The sequence below is a fragment of the Uncinocarpus reesii genome, genomic scaffold, assembly GCF_000003515.1.
Source record: "Uncinocarpus reesii 1704 scaffold_5 genomic scaffold, whole genome shotgun sequence".
Classification (NCBI taxonomy): Eukaryota; Fungi; Ascomycota; class Eurotiomycetes; order Onygenales; family Onygenaceae; genus Uncinocarpus; species Uncinocarpus reesii.
Window position 1 is genome coordinate 2,308,809 of NW_003052496.1, and position 18,298 is coordinate 2,327,106.

General features: G+C 48.5%; 8 protein-coding genes across 8 annotated transcripts; 4 read left to right on the forward strand and 4 right to left on the reverse strand.

The window, feature by feature from the left end:
* Positions 1-1,257: 1,257 nt before the first annotated feature.
* On the forward strand, positions 1,258-2,065 carry UREG_07832 (uncharacterized protein; the record flags this gene model as incomplete). The annotated part of the gene is made up of 2 exons (XM_002583013.1): positions 1,258-1,339; positions 1,401-2,065. The coding sequence occupies 2 exons, from the start codon at positions 1,258-1,260 to the stop codon at positions 2,063-2,065; spliced, it is 747 nt and encodes a 248-aa protein (XP_002583059.1).
* Positions 2,066-2,368: 303 nt separating this feature from the next.
* Positions 2,369-3,200, reverse strand: UREG_07833 (proteasome component C5; the record flags this gene model as incomplete). Its single annotated transcript, XM_002583014.1, has 2 exons — positions 2,369-3,053; positions 3,106-3,200. 2 exons carry the CDS (start codon positions 3,198-3,200, stop codon positions 2,369-2,371), a joined length of 780 nt encoding a protein of 259 aa, XP_002583060.1.
* A 581-nt stretch (positions 3,201-3,781) lies between these two features.
* UREG_07834 (proteasome subunit beta type 4) lies at positions 3,782-5,571 on the forward strand (the record flags this gene model as incomplete). The annotated part of the gene is made up of 4 exons (XM_002583015.1): positions 3,782-4,324; positions 4,919-5,066; positions 5,166-5,419; positions 5,458-5,571. The coding sequence occupies 4 exons, from the start codon at positions 3,782-3,784 to the stop codon at positions 5,569-5,571; spliced, it is 1,059 nt and encodes a 352-aa protein (XP_002583061.1).
* Positions 5,572-5,960: 389 nt separating this feature from the next.
* UREG_07835 (uncharacterized protein) lies at positions 5,961-6,980 on the reverse strand (the record flags this gene model as incomplete). Its single annotated transcript, XM_002583016.1, has 3 exons — positions 5,961-6,093; positions 6,152-6,873; positions 6,966-6,980. The coding sequence occupies 3 exons, from the start codon at positions 6,978-6,980 to the stop codon at positions 5,961-5,963; spliced, it is 870 nt and encodes a 289-aa protein (XP_002583062.1).
* A 1,316-nt stretch (positions 6,981-8,296) lies between these two features.
* UREG_07836 (protein rds1) lies at positions 8,297-9,741 on the reverse strand (the record flags this gene model as incomplete). The annotated part of the gene is made up of 2 exons (XM_002583017.1): positions 8,297-9,352; positions 9,406-9,741. The coding sequence occupies 2 exons, from the start codon at positions 9,739-9,741 to the stop codon at positions 8,297-8,299; spliced, it is 1,392 nt and encodes a 463-aa protein (XP_002583063.1).
* A 1,205-nt stretch (positions 9,742-10,946) lies between these two features.
* On the reverse strand, positions 10,947-11,635 carry UREG_07837 (uncharacterized protein; the record flags this gene model as incomplete). Its single annotated transcript, XM_002583018.1, has 3 exons — positions 10,947-11,237; positions 11,322-11,535; positions 11,589-11,635. 3 exons carry the CDS (start codon positions 11,633-11,635, stop codon positions 10,947-10,949), a joined length of 552 nt encoding a protein of 183 aa, XP_002583064.1.
* A 2,723-nt stretch (positions 11,636-14,358) lies between these two features.
* On the forward strand, positions 14,359-15,827 carry UREG_07838 (uncharacterized protein; the record flags this gene model as incomplete). Its single annotated transcript, XM_002583019.1, has 4 exons — positions 14,359-14,661; positions 14,727-15,095; positions 15,155-15,400; positions 15,465-15,827. The coding sequence occupies 4 exons, from the start codon at positions 14,359-14,361 to the stop codon at positions 15,825-15,827; spliced, it is 1,281 nt and encodes a 426-aa protein (XP_002583065.1).
* A 495-nt stretch (positions 15,828-16,322) lies between these two features.
* UREG_07839 (uncharacterized protein) lies at positions 16,323-17,588 on the forward strand (the record flags this gene model as incomplete). The annotated part of the gene is made up of 4 exons (XM_002583020.1): positions 16,323-16,545; positions 16,601-17,196; positions 17,249-17,489; positions 17,548-17,588. The coding sequence occupies 4 exons, from the start codon at positions 16,323-16,325 to the stop codon at positions 17,586-17,588; spliced, it is 1,101 nt and encodes a 366-aa protein (XP_002583066.1).
* Positions 17,589-18,298: the final 710 nt, after the last annotated feature.

The following is an 18,298-nucleotide window of genomic DNA, read 5'->3' on the forward strand; positions in this document are numbered from 1 at the left end:
TGCAGACTCGACACACTGATGCAGAGATTGTCAATATGCTACCCACGAGCAAGTTCTACCACGCGTTTAGCACGTCAGCTGCGTCACCAGGAGACGTGAGATTATCATACCTTGTGCAAATACCGTATTGATGGCAAATATAATCAAAGAAAAGAATGTTGTTGTTCCCAAGAATATCCACAACACATGGCCCAAAAGGACCCAGGAGAAAAATGCACCAATTTCGTCAACATTAAAAGGCCGTACGCTTCGTATAGAGAACCACTTAAATCGTATCTTTAGCCGCGACCAGAACCCAGTTGCCGCTGCGAGCAATTCTTCCCTGGTTGGGCTTCGCATGTGAGGGAGACGATCTATTAGATACTTGTGGTGCGAGTGCGAACCGCGTGGCTGAGCTCCGCCGATTGTGGTTGGAGTACGGTGTAAGTCTTCTTTTGGGTCCACATACTCGGGTTGTGCTTGCGGGTGACTGGAAGGGTTATCCGAATCGCTTCCAGTTGGCTTCTTCCGCTCCGAATTCTGTGGTGAAGTGTGCAGATAGCGATTCCCGGAGTAAAAAACGAGTGGTGAGTGATTTCTATTCCAACCACCAAAAAATCTAGCATCCTGCCGCACCTCGAGCTTTGACGAGACGGCGCATATAGACCTCAACCCGAAGCGTCCGCCAGAGCCGGTAATCGCAAATGCCCCATTGGAGCTGGAACGCAAAGGATGTCGGCCACGTGCATTCAATTTATAATATCGGTAGGAAACGACTGTCTCTCGAGAATAATGGCGTTGTATCGGCGTCGCCTGTTGTGTCGACTGCAATAGCGCACCTAGTGGACTCCGGTTAAGAAAAAAATGAGCTGGGGACCTCGATGGACTGCTCAACAGATCGCGTCCTATAAGGCGGGACATATCTTTCGGGGCATCATGGGTCAATCACTAGAGAATGATATCCCCAGAGGCTGATCGAACGATGAACAATAGCACATCAGCTTGACTGCGATCCAAAATCCTGATGCTGCACTCTATGGGTCCTGCGCAACCTTGGAAGATTGCAAATTTAGAGTTCAGCCTAGCAGGGGCTGTTTGCCTGGTTTGCACCTCCATTTTCCCACATCACAGAAAGACTGCAGATAAGAGCTCAAAAACTGCAGATAACGCTGGAGTACTGTCCGGACGGCAATTTTCAAAACCTTTGTGATTCCATAGGCCCTTTTTTTTCAGTCGCGTCTTGAAGCCGAAGATTTTACATCCAGCAGCCCTACAGCCATGGCCGCTCCGACACGCCGCCTTGAAGCGTCGGACGAGGTCGCAGAGAATAATTCCATGCCACTTCCACAGATAAATCAAAGTGCGTCTATCGCCCCATTGCAACCACTTGTCTGCGGCGACTACTAACACTTCTTTACTAGACGAGGATGCTGTCTTAATAGACTCTGCGGCACCGCTGCAGGATATTGTAGCAGTAACCCAAGATCCAGATACCGAGATGCGAATCGACGAGGAAGGTCGGCCTCTATTCACCCCAATACGAGCAACAGACGGCTCGTACCGCATAGAAAATCGGAAGGTCCCCGTGCCTCCGCATCGTATGAGCCCGCTAAAGGCCGCCTGGCCAAAGATTTACCCCCCACTCGTTGAGCATCTGAAGTTGCAAGTCCGAATGAACATCAAGAACAAGGCTATTGAGTTACGGACTTCAAAACACACAACTGACGTCGGTGCATTGCAAAAGGGGGAAGACTTCATCAAGGCATTTACCCTTGGGTTCGATGTAGATGATGCCATTGCGCTGCTAAGATTGGACGATTTGTATATTGAGACATTTGAGATAAAAGACGTCAAGACCTTGAATGGTGAGCACCTGGGGCGAGCCGTGGGACGAATAGCTGGAAAAGACGGGAAAACAAAGTTCGCAATTGAAAATGCGAGTAGAACTAGGGTCGTTCTCGCCGATCAAAAAATTCATATTCTTGGGGGCTTCCGCAATATTCGCATTGCGAGAGAAGCCATTGTTAGTTTGATTTTGGGGAGCCCTCCTGTAAGTTCTTGGGGTCGTCGTACATCTTCGTTTTAGAAATTGGCTGACATTTGTAACCAGGGCAAGGTATATGGAAACTTGCGAACTGTGGCATCACGAATGAAAGAGCGATTTTAAAAAAGCGATTTGCCAGCAAAAAGGACACGGCGTTCTGGGGTTCTGATTATGAGATATCATTTTGGAAGGAGCCGGTATCATATGTTTTGCAAATAATGAACGAAGAGAGTGACGCACGATGCAATGTTATCTTGTGAGATTCGGGAATACAACAGCATCAAATCAAGACTGGCTGCAAGAATTATAAAGCTCAACCCAACCATGCCGTGGTACACGATCGCTTCAGTCCTTCTTTAAAGGAGTGATGATTTCTTGTATCCCATCGCTCGTAATGATCATAGTCTGCAATCCGTCGCCAACTTCAATATGTCTCTCCACGGCGCTCGTAAACGCATCGCGAACCAGTTCTAAAGCTGTGTCTCTTGATAAAGGCTCTGGGACTCTTGGAACCAGTTCGTCACCGCGTTCAGCGCTTTTAACATACTGATTCTTAAGGTTCACCTGGTTGTCCAAAAACGGCATGATCAAACTGGCAGCAGCGCCGGCCGCACGGCAGTACTCTCTCTCATACGAGCCAACGGGGTCATAACTGTAGAGAGCACCCTTGCCATCTTCATCCAGGCCGCCTAATATGGCATGGACATAGTAAGGAAAGAAACGCTTCGAATATAAAATGGTCGATAAACGTTGAGCACAAGCCTTGACAGACATGGGCTTGCCGTGGTGATACTCGTACATCTTAACGATTGCATCGAGCCGTTCTTTCAACGCTTGACCATCAGCGGAAAATCCAACGACGGATAAGATAATATGGCCTCCTTCGCCTGCATCGTCAGCCCCGATTTTGAATACTTTTGGTGCAAAGCGTGTGTTGATGTTGTAACCGGAAACGGAACGTGTGTCGCCGGCCAAAATTGCGAAGTTAGGGCCCGTGATTCCCAATGTAGAGCCGCCATTGTCTGTGTACCTGTATACTATTAGCTGGGGGTTTTGATAAGAGCCTTAAGTGAAGAGCTTACGGGTAGAAACCGTGTTGTTTGTTGGAGCTACTCTGTTTAGAGAACGAATAACCAATGGCTTCTGAGTGAGCAGGTGTATCAAGAAGAGTAGCCATTACGCAATAAGTCTTCTTCGGAATCAAATTTCGGTCGGTCAAGAGTAGTTGGTATGAAGGGTTTGCTTGAAGTGTAGAAGATGTGAGAGCTTTCGGGTTGTTGCAATGAATGGAGCTTGGTTAGTAGTTACGAACGCGAAGCTTTGGCTGCCTCACTTCAAGTTGATTATGTAATGACAAGTTCGCTCACATAACTAGCCACTCCATGTTGCTTAACTTCCTTCGTTCAAGGTATTGGAATTACCTCTGTTAGTCGTCTTATTTTTTTGCTTCTGGATATTATTCTGCCACAATATTATGCTCGGCTTAGGAGCTTATGGGAGCAGTAGTGAAGATGAAAGCAGCATTCACGAGCCTACTCATTTTCCAAAGGTGTGTATGCTAATTCAACTTTCATGGGCTCTAGCTTATGATCCTTTATCAAGGACGAGAAGAAGCGCTCGATTTCAAAAATAGAAGGTTAGATATACTAGGCCCGTTTATTCCCTAAGCAACTTCTCACCAAAAAGCAAGAGAATCAGGAAGCCAATCGTGGCCCGCCTTCCAGTGTCTGTTCTGTTGAAGAGGTGACTGGTCCTCTCATGGGGCCATTCCAACCACCCGAGCAATTTTATTCTAAAGAGGAAACTGCCAGTTTACCACACAAATCATCTTTACCGAGCTCGCAGCGTTCATTGATCCGAGATATGACGCTTCCCCCATATCCGAACCTCGATATTCCACCGTCTCCGCCAGGATCTCCTTCTCCCAGCTCCAATCAGAAATTCACCCATTTTCTATCTCTTAAGAAACAGGGTATCCATTTCAACGAAAAGCTTGCCTCCTCTTCATCTCTCAAAAACCCAAGCCTCTTTTCCAGCTTAAGGAAACATGCAGGTCTCGAGGAAAGGTCTCAATATGCAACATCCCTTGACCTAGGTACATGGGACGTCAGCGGTCTCCCGGAATGGGGATATAAAGAAGAGTTACAAAAGGTTCAGCAGGAAATTCGTTCCAAGATTAAAGACGACCAACAATCCGCGCCAAGGGAGGGTATCGACTTTGTGCAAGCATCTAAACAGACAAATCGTAGTGAGAGCCCAGGATCTAGAACAGTGAATCCCCATGCTGTAGAACGGGGAACAGTGGGTTCGACTTGAGAGGGACTAATGTGGTAAGCCAAAATCAATGGCTGGATACGGCGAGATTATGCTCAGACCGAAGACTAATCAAACATCACTCGAAAGACGAGTATAAATGAATGTTGCAACATCGTGTAGGAAAACAGGAATAGAACTGATGTATGCTGTTTGGTTGTAACCGGGGCAGTCGATCTGATTGCGCCAACAACATAGGTCAATGTTTGATCACTGATTAGAGCAGCGTCTACCGCGTTATTTTGCACCTAGTCTAATTCACTAGCTAGCTGACTGCCAGCTCCGGTGGATTACATAATCTCGAAAGCTCCAGCAGCTCTCCAGCTCGATCCACTTCTAGGCAGATTGGATGACGCTCCCCAAACTTCACCTCTCAAGCGACTTGGTCTTCTACAGCACCCATTATCAGCACAGATAAACCATTGGGACATCACTCTGTCTGGCCTAATCACCACCTTCTTGGAGCTTACTATATTGGTTTATTTTCAATCATGAACCACTTTCCAGAAGCTTGGGGACGAGTTGAGTGTCCCCTGTCCTAGGCGCGGTTGCCAACCTTTGAACTAACTGGATAAACTGTAGCCACGAGACGATGTTTATGGTCCATATGATCATTCGTATCTTCAGAGCAATGGGCCCCAGACCCGTACACAAGCCCCGACGGTGACTGGAACCTCGGTTCTCGCGGTCAAGTTTAACGGAGGAGTTGCGATTGCCGCAGACAATCTCGGTTCGTTTCTCTCAACGTTCTGCATTTTTCGAATTCCTCCATGTCGAGACTGGCAATTTGTATGAGGCTTGGTTGTTCGGTTACTGAGCTTTTACACAGCCTCCTACGGCTCTCTAGCCAGGTTCCAGGATGTGAAACGTCTCCGCACTTTCGACAACTCATCTGTTGTCGGTTTCGGCGGTGATGTTTCCGATATGCAATATATCGATCGCATCTTAAATTCCCTTGACATCAGAGAAAACTATTCCTCGTACGGGCAACATACACTAAATGCGAAAAACCTACACACCTACCTCTCGAAGATGTTCTACAAACGCCGATCCGATTTTAACCCTCTGTGGAATCACATCTTAGTAGCTGGATTTGACCAGGATGGGAAACCTTTTTTAAGCTCGGCCGATTTGCTTGGTACTACATTCTCAGCTCCCTGGTTGGCAACCGGGTTCGGTGCCCATCTGGCCTTGCCAGTCTTGCGGAGATTATTCCCAGAGGACATACCAATTGAAAATATCACACAGGAACAGGCGGTGAAGGCATTGAAGGAATGCATGAAAGTTTTGTACTATCGTGACGCAAGGAGTCTGGACAAGTATTCCATAGCAGTTATCACCAAAGACGGCGTGGATTTGAAGGAGGATGAACAGCTGGAACAGCAAAGTTGGGGTTTTGCAAGGGGTATCAGGGGTTACGGCGCGCAGGTTGAGTGAAAAACCGAATGCTATAGTATCTAACCATTTCGTGATCGTTGAGGAGATATCCATGAATCCCATCCCATTTTTTACATGAGTACCAATTTCAGTGGCCAGTAGTTATTCCAAAGTACAGAATTTGCGTATTGATACAACCTGCAGCAAGCTGTGTAAGAGCGGTATCAAAAGGCCTGACGGAAATCCTTCACAATTTGGCCAGAGGCTTGCTAAAGACAACCTTGTTGGTGCATGTTCCCACGCCCTCGAGCGAGACTTCGACTTGGTCACCGTCCTTGAGCCACAGTTGAGGTCGCCTACCCATCCCGACTCCTTGAGGTCTATCCTTGATATTAGCTTCCTGTTATATGGTAATACGAAAGCGAATATTGAACTCACGTTCCGGTGAAAATCATATCACCAGGCAGAAGCGTAGTTCCTTGAGATAGAAATGAGACAGTCTTGGCGACATTGAATATCATATCCTTTGTATTCGAGTTCTGCACGATTTTCCCATTCAGTTTCGTAGAAATGTTCAATGCATTTGGGTCTCGAATTAACTTTGCAGACACAATTCCAGGTCCAAATGGAGCCCATCCGTCAAACCCTTTCCCAAGGCCCCATTGCCCGGCTCCCCGTTTCAGCTGCCAGTCCCGATGAGACACATCGTTGCCAACCGTGTAGCCGAGGACGTAGTCAAGAGCCTGGGATTCGGGGATATTATAGGCTTCTTTTCCAATGACAATCACCAGTTCGCACTCATAATCCAAGCCTTCCGCCTCCTGAGCAATTGCAGGAACGGGAATATCGTCCGTGGGCCCCGTGGCCGCAGTAACGGGTTTAAAGAATAGCACGGGGTATGTAGGAATCGCCATGTTTGCTTCTTTGGCATGCTGGGCATAATTGAGTCCTAAGCAGCGAATTGTTCTAATGTCATTTCGAGCAAGGGGAGAAAGGACCCTTTTGACATCTGCTACTTGTTCAGTGACTCGGTGTTGGCCGAATATGTCGCCCTTGATTACCCGCGCTCTGGTCGTTTTGGCAAGGTCACTGACACCTGCTGGCAGAATAGCGTCTCCGTAGTAAACTCGGCCATCTTTCGCAAGGAAGCGAACAAGTCGCTATGTTCAACGGGTCAGAGAGGTCAGCCTTTTAGTCGCCTCGATTGGGATGTATATCGGTTCTCTTCTGAAGAGAGGTATCAAGAACTTACCGAAAACGAAGTCATGGCAGTTTGACTAGATCTTGCCCAGGCTATGAAATGGCGAAGAAATCACAGGCTGAAGCTTGCATTGTCTCCCTTTTGTACTGTCCGGTCCGCCTTGCGGCCAATGCAAAGCTCTAATTATTAATCCGTCAGAGATAGTTAACTACTCCGTACATAAGTTAGCTGGTGACTTCTTCCGATCGACTCGGCCGGGAAACCGGTAGATGTCCTTTACATTAAAGGTTCTGGCCCAAGCTTTGGTGACAGGCTTTGTGGCATGCCGACGCCCGCAGAACCCATGCAACAAAACCACCCCTTCAAACTGCGCTTTGTCTTGACGTCCCAGTTATGGAAATATGAAGTTGTCTGGTTTGCAGCGTCAAGCTTTGGCTCTATATCGCCAATGCTTGAGGGAGACTCGGAGAAAGCCTGTGGTGAGTGAACAGTTTGGAATGCCTGCGATCAAAAAGACAATTCCTCGAGTTTTTCGAATTGACCTTGGGGCGTATTTATATAGCTAAACAACTGGGTTTTAGGACGCACAACCGAACTTTAGGGCTTTTGCTAGGTAGTTAATCTATTGACTCGGAGGACGAATACTTCTTACAGGTTGATTGACAGCCGTCCTCACAGGCAAGAGTTTGAGAAGAACCGAAATGTGAACAGGAAGGACTTCGCAACCATCGAGTATCTTTTACGCAGAGGACAGAAACAACTCGAAATGTACGCGTCGCCTGGGATCCGGAATATCACCCCGTGAGAGCCCTTCGAGAATCACTTCGCTGCTTACCCGGCTGCGTGATTTAACTAAGCGGGCACGACATGGGCGGACAAAAATATGTTGACTTAAAGCCGACGAACCCTTGCTGTTATCTGGATCCAGGAGATAAGCTTGACCGGTTGATACCGATGACTTCTAAGGACTGCGCTTCTACTATAAACCAGGAAGCGAACCAGGCTTTATTCGGGAGGGAATGAGTATGAGGACATTCGTGGTTGGTGCTCCCTAACCACTACAGCTGCACGAATAGCTCATTTTTCGGATATGATCATCTGGTTTTGATTGCCGAAGACAAGTAAAAATATACTGCAACTATTTCAATATTCAACAGGGCAAAATGATGTATGTATGTGTATGTACAATAGCAAACTAGCCATTATTTCGCAATTCGGCCGAGATTCCGATATAGAATAAGCGAGGGCGGGATCTAATTACATTCCAACGCCGTTACTCAAATCACCCTATTGCAACGCATTCGCTATATTCATACATGGAGCAGAGTCGAAGCACTCCCCGAGAATAGAGTTCCGGCAAGCTCATTACAACGTCGGAAAGCTCATCCAGCCTGGTACAACGCCGGGCCAGCCACAACATGTGGATTGATCATGCTGAGGTTGAATGGCGTCAGGACTGGGTCAGCATCTGTGATTGCGATGAACATGGTGCCGTTAATGGCTGGATCTCCAGCGAAGGTTTCCACGTTAGGCTGGATAGTCGTTCCCATTTGCATTGTCCCGTTGGTAGCGTTGTTACTAGTATTTGACTGGAGGGTCAAGGGTGAGTATGTGACATTGAGTTGAGTCACCCAAGCGACAAACTTGGCAGATCCAGCTTGAGACGAAGTTATATAGCTATTGTTGGGGCCGACAGGCTTGCCGGGAGTGTCCCACATCAACCGGACCTCGCGGCCTGGCCAAGAGAGTGGGATAGTCCGGTTCTGAGTGATTGCAGGGCCGCAATCGTTGGATTTATCGGTAGTGTTGAGGCAGGCTTGTGAGCTAGTGAGGTTCGCATTGCTCAAAGTATTCATGCCTGCAGTAAGAGTTTCGTTATACCCCGCTGAGCCATTTACACGCGCCGGATTCGGTTGATTAAGAATCCAAAGGGCTGGGAAATTTTGCCACGCAAGCCTTGTCTGATTCGCCGGGCACCAGCTAATATATGGTGCCATCAATGTCCACGCCCACGATTGGGGGACTCCGACTTCGAACCACACAGGCATTGGGAAAAGCCCGTTGAATTGACGGAAGATAATCTGCTGCCGTGCCTCTGTAGTAATGGATTGAAGCAGGATGGTAGCCGCTTCTCGAGAATCCAGATGTTCAAGGAAACCATACACGCTGGATTCTCCGAAGCGGGTAAGCTTCTGGCAGAAATCAACGAACTCGCGAACTGTTGTGAACGGATAATTGTAGGCACATGGCATTGGAGCTTGAGCTCCTAGCATGTTGCTGATGACGGTGGCATGTCCAACCTCCTGCTCTGCCATGAACTGAATTAAGTATCGGTCTTCAGCTGTGAGTCCAGCAGCAGTAAAATCTGCCTCAGAAAAGGTAGCAAGCCCATTATGGAATAGGTCGAGCTCTAACCATTCCTGATACAGCGCAATGGCCTGGCAAAACCATTAGCATATAATTTGCTTTGAAGGGGAATTGGAGCTCATACCAAGGACTGATAGTCAAAATCGCTTCTGACGTTGTAGATAGGTTCTGTACCGTTGGTCCCTAACCCACCAGCAGGGGTATAGGGAGCGGGCTGAGGTTCATGAAGCTGGCCATCGCTTGGGTAAGTAGTGGCTGTAGGGTTGGGTGGCAATGGGGCAATGCTGGAGGCGAGCACACTGTTACTCAACGCGCCGGTTGTGGTTGGAGTCCCAGTAAACGGCCCATGACTGGTTGGCACAGACTCACTCCGCGTGGGTGCAACGGCCGTCGCAGGGGCCGCGATAGCGTAAGGAAAGCATGCTAATAAAACAGCGAGGCCGGTAGCACACGACTTCATCTTGATTCTTGATCAAGCGTTGTTCTCATCGGTTTCGAAAGGCCTGAAATAATCTTCTCCCACATTCGGAAACTGGAGCAGAAGGAAGCCAGAGGCACACTTTAAATATCGAGTTCATCCTTTCCCAGGCTCGAGGATGATTAACATGACGCAAGAAGAAAGCTGCACGCCCAGTGGGAACATTAGATGATTCCCTGCTTTTCCAGAATTCACTTCCGCTGACTTCCACCTGGGCGAAATGTTTGAAAACAGAGTTCTGGTGCTCATGGTATGGATGTCCAGCTTGGTCGGCGCAGAAATGATAGATGGTGGGCGTTGCGTCATATGCCGAAGAAATCCTCGACTGCAGTCCATCGCCACCTCTTTCAAGGATGACTGCGATGGCCCCTCGGAGGAGTAAAACCCGTGTTGCTGAACGACGCGATTAATAATTGAAGAACGCGAGCAATGACCATGAGCGGAATCTCCGATAATTGCAAAATGTAGACCTAGGAGGAACTGACACTAACACAAGTCAACGAAAGTATGGGCAGCCAAGCCGTTGCTTGTGGTAAGCTTACTTTTCGTTCCGCGCACTAAACACCAACTCAAGAACAACTGCTGGGAGTAGTTCAATGCTCGGATGCTGGGTGCCAGATCGGGATGAAGCTTGCGCTGTTGGCCTGCACTGTATTATTGGTAACCGTGTCTTCCAGCCAAGGCATGAAAATACGGCTGCTGAGATTCTGACGGTATAATTCGATCAAAGCAAGAGATAAATAGAATAGTTTGTAGCATTAATAATTTAGGCGGTTTTGGGTTGTGCCTGATATACATCAATTGCCCGGGATGATTTTGAGATAAACCGGGAATACCGTGGCCACTTGGACCGAGATTGCAGGGCTAGCATAATCAGAAAGCATCGGGATGGTAATGCTTTCGATGTTAGGCAATGCAAATCCGCAAGGAGCGAGTCAGTCTCCAAGATATCGATCGCGGCGCCCTTCGAATAACAGATGATCCTCTGCGCGCCAGCTCATGCTCCCGATGTGGCCGTAGCTCAATTTCGCTGTCACGCGTGAAGATGACCTTCAAATCTGTCACCCAATTGGGGTCTAATCACTTCGTAGAATGTTGCTGAAATGGCCAAATCCTCTCCACCAATCCCTGGGGTACCGGGTGACTTCATCACTCCGGCGAATAAATTCCAACAGGCCGCCCTTTGACTATTCCTCGTCCGACGAAGCTTCCATAGGAACATCACTTTCGTCTTCTTCCATTGGAGCTTCTCCTTCATCGCTCTCTTCTTCTCTTGGCCTTTTAACTCCTTGTGACGCTTGCGGCTTCGCCCCACCGGCATTCTGAGTCTCGGCAACTACTGCAGCCGAAGGCGGGGCACTGAAGATGGACTTCTGAAGTTCTGTAGAAATCCTGGACTGCTCATGTGCAGTTGTAGGTGCATATGTGCCGCGAAGCTTTGCGATAATATCCGAGCTCCCTTTCGCGTAGACGATTCTCTAAACCATAATTGTGAGTTCACGCTGCTGCTGCCATCGCATACGTAGGTGAATAGAAACCGGCGCTAAAGGTAGTCGACTCACTATCTCTTTTCCAAAAAAGTTAAACCCTTGCAAAGCTCGCATGGCCTGTGTGCTGGTTTGAATATCTCTGAAGACAATGTGGGCTTGGCCTCGCATTTTCTCTGTCTTCATGGCCACCACGTCGAGGACCACGCCATATGTGGAGAACAATGTGTAGAGAGCGAGTCGCAGGTCTGGTTTCTTCACCTTATCAGGAAGATTTGAACAGTACAATCTTGGTCGTTTGTGAGCAAGAGGAGTCATTGGAGGAAAGGGGAGATGGCTTACGTTTGGTTTGGTACTCCGACATTGGCCAAGCCAGATTTAGACGCCATGCTGATGATTGAACCGAAGGACTCGGAGTGCCCCTGGCTGTTAAATCATTGCACGAAAGAATGAACCGGTCGCGAGCAGATTCCTTCTGGTATTCAAGCAGCGAAGCTCTAATTGCTGATTCAGCTAACTAGTTAGTTGCATAATATTATGTAATCCGGCTAGCCCCTACGGCATACTGGGCCAACCCTCCTTTTCAACTAAATGCCCTAACCCTAGCATATTACATAAGTTTACACTTTACTAAATTAGACTAGTAGCCAAGCCTTCCAATCCTTACCTCACGAAACCCCAGATTTTAAGGTTGGTGTTCTCAGTCTTTACTTTCTCCAACAGGATTCCGTATTCCTATACGGAGTACGGAGTACTCTCCCTGTATAGTTAGCTAGGATCTTGGAACCCTGTCAAATCACAACAGCTTGTTCTTCACTTTGTGCCAACAAGATTGCAGACATCCATTTTCCCTCTTGCAAGGGAGTGAAGCCAGTAGGCGGAGTATAGCCATACTACCCCTCAATATTGAAACTTGTTTGCGGAAAATGGTGAGACGGGGCATTACTTTCGCCCGATGGGTGGGGGTTCGACAAAGTGTGCCCAATACCCTCGCCGAAGTGTTCTTGACCAGAACGGAGATTTGGCGGCCGCGGGATATTGTTGGTGTCTGCCAGATCGTTGGATTTGTGCGAAAGGCTCGCATTTATGTCCCATAGGCAAACGAGTTGTGGGAAGGCTGTTGCTCCTTTCGTCTTCTTAGCCCTCACGCGCGCCATATAATCAGAGAATTCAACAGATTCATTTTGCGAAAGCCACGGGGCAGCTGCTAAGGTGTTTTGCGCGCCGATTGCGCCGCGGTTTGGCTGTTGACCTCCTAATAATTACCTGGAGAGTCGCTGCCTGCCTATTCCTTTGCTCGCGGTCAAGGTCATGAGCAGCAGGTTGATGGCCCGCGGGAATATTTTGACCTCGTTGAATTATGCTCCGTCGACCTGCAGGTATGTTAGCGTTCAGAGCTTCGTCTATGTTTTAGTCGCTGCCAGTGCTTCGTTAGGCTTACCATTTTCAACAAGACTTGCACCCTGGCCGACAGTCTCATGCAGAGGATAGCCGTGTGGGCGGGCGGTTGTTGTGCTGTATGGCCCCGACCGCACGGGCTGCTCTGATTCGCACGGGCCAGGTCTATCATTTGGCCTGTAATTTATCAAGTCTTTCTTTCAAATGGCTGTGGTGCTCTGGCTGTTAAAAGAGGGTGCTATTCACCTTCCAAAACTAGCCGTATCACGTGGTGCCATCAGTCTGGCAGAGGGGAGCCGGGCTGCAATTCTTCCGTCTCAGCTAACTAGTTACAGATAACTATATTACAGCTCTATTATAGAGGTTGGCAGACGAACGTCCTCTCCTGCTTTCAACCCCAGAAACACCTCAAACGCCGGGCAATAGTCAATCGGCAACCCGATGCTGTCAGGAAACAGAGATCTTGCCCGTTTCCGAGTCTGATTAGCAAAATATTGACCGGCAAAGAGACTCGGTTCGAGGCCGCCCTTCTGGCTCCCCATCCCGATCGTCGTCAGGGTTTCATTGCCCTGACTCCCTTAACGCGGCCTGATATGTAGCATGCATCTCTCCATCCAGCTCGACCAGTTTTTTCCTCGGATTCTACACACCGCATCTGACGGCTTCCCGGAAAACTGCTCTGTCGACCCGAGGCCGGTGAACCCTTGTAACTAACCTGCAAACCATTGCTTCCGGACGCAACATGTCTCCCCGGTGATCCGAATCTTGAAGACAGACGCCAGCGCACTGGCCAATAGTTGTGGCGTATTGCATCACCTTAACCCGGAAGTGATTTTCATTGTTGCAGTTCTCCAGAGTCTTTTATGCCAATATTTCCGCCCGAGTGATACCCCTCTCTATGTCTCTGTTTCGCAATTCTTCACGCACTTCCGCCTCTGCCTTTGCTGTGATGGCTTGAATGTGTTTGCGCGGCTGGCTTATCGCATCCACAAACTGAAGAATCATGCATGAACTAAGCCCTCAGAGCATATGAGCTCATGGTTCCAGTCCTCATTAATTCTCTTGAACTTGTGCGGCGAACCCGGCCGGCTAGTGCTGGGCCTGGCCAAATACTGTTTGCACGCCCTGGAACGACGGCTCGAGAAGATCGACAACATGAAGCTTCCAACCTACCTCGGTGCTGCCAATGTCCGTGGCTACCCTTCAGTTTCCATCGAGGAGTTAGCTTTCCCAGGCGGGACTCAGTGCCAGTTGAACAAGTTTCCCGTAGGAATAAGCGCGTTCATACTTGGTTAAGACCGTCTGAATGTCCTCGCCTTTCAATCTCCCGTCGGGTTTCGCTCTCTAGGCCCCCTGTTAGGAATACTTGACGCCCACGGAATGTTGTGTTTCCCGATTCTTCTTATTAAATGTAACAGTAGGAATCTCGTTGATGTTAAAGTACAGGCCCCCAACCTGGAGGCGCGCATGACATACTATCAATGATGCTATTGTTTGAAAGAGGCTGGTGTTTACACCGCTTGAGATGTCCTGGATGCACGTTCAGATGCGGGGATGATCACCCTGAATTGCTCAACTGATGTGCATTATCTAAACTGCGGTGCCTAGAGCAGCTGTTATATATTGACCTGAAAATCTGCATTCTCAATCTTGTACACAATCACTTTTCAGTTGCTGGCATATTGGTTCAGAGCCTTGCGGAATTCCGTCCATCATGCATTTCTTGAGCCTCAGTCTCCTACTTTTGCCCTTTGCGGCCGCAAGCCCCCTTCCACAGGAGAACAAAGACATCATTCCTGGCCAATACATTGTCACTTTGAAAGATGGCCTGACAGCGGCAGAAATCGAGTCGCACAGATCATGGGTCACCACCATGCACAGATCCAACCTTGCCGCGACTGGCCTTAGTGGAATAGAGTCAGAGGGCATTCACGGTCATTTCCAGATCAACAAACTGAATCTGTACTCTGGAGGTTTTGACAAGAAGACTGTGGAAGAACTCAAGCGCAGCCCATATGTAAACCATTCTTCTCCCGGGTCCAATCGCTGCCACAGTCCACTAACCCAAGTATACCTTCCCAGGTCAAATCCGTCCTCCCAGACCAAAAGGTGTACCTTGCAGAGACTGTTACGCAGTCGAATGCAATTTGGAACCTTGGGCATATGTCAAACAAAGGAAAGGAAAGTGAGTCTTGGGACTCACTCACAGAGTACAAGTATGACAGTGCTGCTGGCGAAGGAGTTTGGGCCTATGTCCTAGATACTGGAATCAATGTCAACCACGTCGAATTTGAGGGACGAGCAATTCTGGGACGAAATGCCATCACAAACAAGCCCCATCTGGATACCTTTGGGCATGGCACATATGTCGGCGGCATCATTGCTGCAAAGACTTTTGGCGTTGCAAAAAAAGCTAATGTCGTGTCTGCAAAGGCCTTTGATGGTGGATCCGTCAGTCCTCATCTCCACGCCCTTTCTCCCGGGCCTTGGGAAGCTAACTTTTCCAAAAGAGCTCGTACAGATACATCTTTGATGCCTATGATTGGATTGTTAAGAACATCACCGATGGTAACCGTCAGTCCAAATCGGTGATTAACTTGAGCATCTGTAAGTCTAGCTTTGGGATTGAGGCCTCTAGTCTGGACGTTAATAAGCATGTGCCTTTAGCTGGTTCCAAATACCAACCGTTCGACGACGCCATTGAAAACGCGTTCAAAGCCGGTATCACAACTGTAGTTGCATCTGGGAATGATGGGGTAAAGCTTCCACAGGGCGTTGAAACCACAAGCGAAGGGTTGCTAATAATATTTCCAAAAATAGAGAGACGCCTCGCAAAACACACCAGCCTCAGCGCCCAATGCTATCACCGTAGGCGCCGTTCGCTGGGACAACACCAGGCCCAGCTTCTCCAACTTTGGAAGAGTCGTCGACATCTTTGCTCCGGGTGAAATAATCAAGTCTTGTTGGATTGGCAGCAATAGTGCAATTAGATACGCATCCGGGACTTCGGCGGCAAGTCCACATGTTGCTGGCCTTGTTGCGTATTTGATGAGCATGGAGACGTTCTCCTCTCCATCGGCAGTGACCGCGAGAGTCCTTGGCCTTACAATCCCTGACGTGGTCAAGGATGCGAGAGGGAGCGCGAACAAGCTTGCGTACAATGGGATTCAGGAGAGGAGGTAGGGCGATTATTGACATGAACCTTTCTATCTACAGAGGGCAGAAGATGCAGGGGTATGTAGCTCTTGAACATGAGGGGGCCAGTGGGTGGTATACACATATGAATCGGCATGCAACACTTGCTAGAAGGTTTTGTTCAGAGCATGTACTCTGTATAGAGTAGTTAGTGTGATTTCCTTGCCCCAATACAAGGATGGTCGGACCACAATTTGCCAAGCTTCCCACTCAGTATCCATTTTAGTTAATAGCTACTATTTATAGTTAGTCAAATTGTGCACCATACTATCACCTGATAGGCCCACTGTTAGCTTCTGGTTACATAAGTTACAATTGATAGTGTGGTCACGTGGAAGAGCCGTGTAACTAACAGGTAATCGCTGATGATCATGGATGAGTACTCCATACACTTCAACACACCGCATCCAACGAAACTCGGAACCCCGGCAGCCCGTCTTGTTGCGGTAGTAGAGAGCTACTCCTATCGCGGAGTCTTTTGAAATGGCGTCTACAGAAGTGCACCATCTTTTCCATCGGCCGATCGCTGATCATTGCTTCTCTGTTGATAGGCAGACCCTCGCTGTCGCAAAGGAAAATGTGGTGGATCTTTACCAGAAGAAAGCGGGCAAGTTCGCATTGACCGATGAACTAAAGGGCCATGACAAAACTGTCACCAGCGTGGATATTGCTCCACGAAGTGGGAAAATTGTCACTTGTTCCCAAGGTACTGACCCCGCAACTCAGCGCTCTCCTGGAGTCTGCAGCACATCACTAACCAGATAGCATAGATAGGAATGCGTACGTCTGGGAGCACACCTCTTCTGGCTGGAAGCCAACCCTTGTACTGCTTCGTATCAATAGGGCAGCCACATTTGTTCGTTGGTCGCCTTCAGAACAAAAGTTTGCTGTTGGATCTGGAGCTCGCGTGATTGCTATATGCTATTTTGAAGAGGAAAACGACTGGTGGATCTCAAAGCATCTGAAGAAACCTATTCGCAGTACTATTACCACCTTGGCCTGGCATCCTAATTCCGTCCTCTTAGCTGCAGGCTCAACAGACTCTCATGCACGAGTCTTTTCGAGTTTTATCAAAGGTATTGACGAGCGGCCACAGCCGACCGCCTGGGGAGAGCGTTTGCCATTCAATACAGTCTGCGGTGAATTTCTAAATGACTCTGCGGGCTGGGTTCATGGCTGCGCATTCTCGCCTAGTGGAAATGCTCTCGCATTTACTTGCCACGACAGCAGCGTCACCATTGTTTACCCAAGTGCCCCGGAACAGCCTCCACGTGCAATGTTGAATATTAGCACTCAATTGTTGCCGTTCATGTCTTTGGTTTGGAATGGCGAAAACGAGATCTTAGCCGCAGGTCATGTAAGGGGCTCTTACTCCCCCTGATCATGGACACTACTGATTCGCTCTCTAGGATTGCGAGGTATATCGCCTTGGTGGTGACGAACATGGGTGGCAGTTGAGTGGATCTATGGAGAAGAAGGCTAACCCGAACATTGGGCCTGCGCGCGAGGAATCCGCACTGAATAAGTTTCGGCAAATGGATTTGAAAGGCAGCACCAAAGACGATTCGAGGCTTCAGACCTTGCATCAAAATACCATAAATACTCTGCGCATTTACGAAGAGTCAGGAGGGGCTGTGAAGAAATTTAGCAGTAAGTGATTCACGCTCTTCCAAGCCAAAGTGGCCAGGCTTGCTAACTTGCCTAACAGCCAGTGGAGTTGACGGAAGGGTTGTGATCTGGCAGGTCTAGAAATAATATACTGGCTCTTAGATTGTGAAAACTTCTAGATAACATTATCATCCTACTGCAAATTTCATAGAAGTTCCATGTGTCCATATCAAACCACTGTATCAGGTGCTGGAAACAAGGTTGCAGCAGGTGGAATTAAGCTCATCAACTAACTAGTTCGTCCACATTTCCCCGGGTTCTTGGCGGTTCATCATCACCTGGCCAAACGATCATGAGAATGTTGACCTGTTTCTGCTTTCCCTTTCCCTTGCTGCCTCTGTACACAGCGATGGGCTCTCAGTGACTGCAATGATAAAAAGGCCCTTTATACCCTATAAACGGAGCCTACAACGATTTGGTTTATAACACTCCGGCGAGTCGCTCCATCCACCACACATGATCCGCTTCCTAGGTTTGGCCTATTCGACCCCAGCAATCCATCGTGTTGTTCTGGTCGGGTTTCTGTTATTGTCAACTCTAGCCCAGCCCTACGTCAATGCCGGTGACGGCGTCTCGCAAGAGTTATACAACTCCCTTGAAGAGCTTGCCCGTCTGGTTGACATAACTTATTGTGTGGGCACGACAGGGATATACAAACCGTTCAGATGCGCTGGCCGGTGTAAGGACTTTGAAGGTTTTGAGTTGGTGAAAGTAAGCTAGATATTTGAGCCACGTTCTAGATATCCTGCAAGGAAGCTGACCTTTTTGCCTCGCCTGTTAGACATGGCACA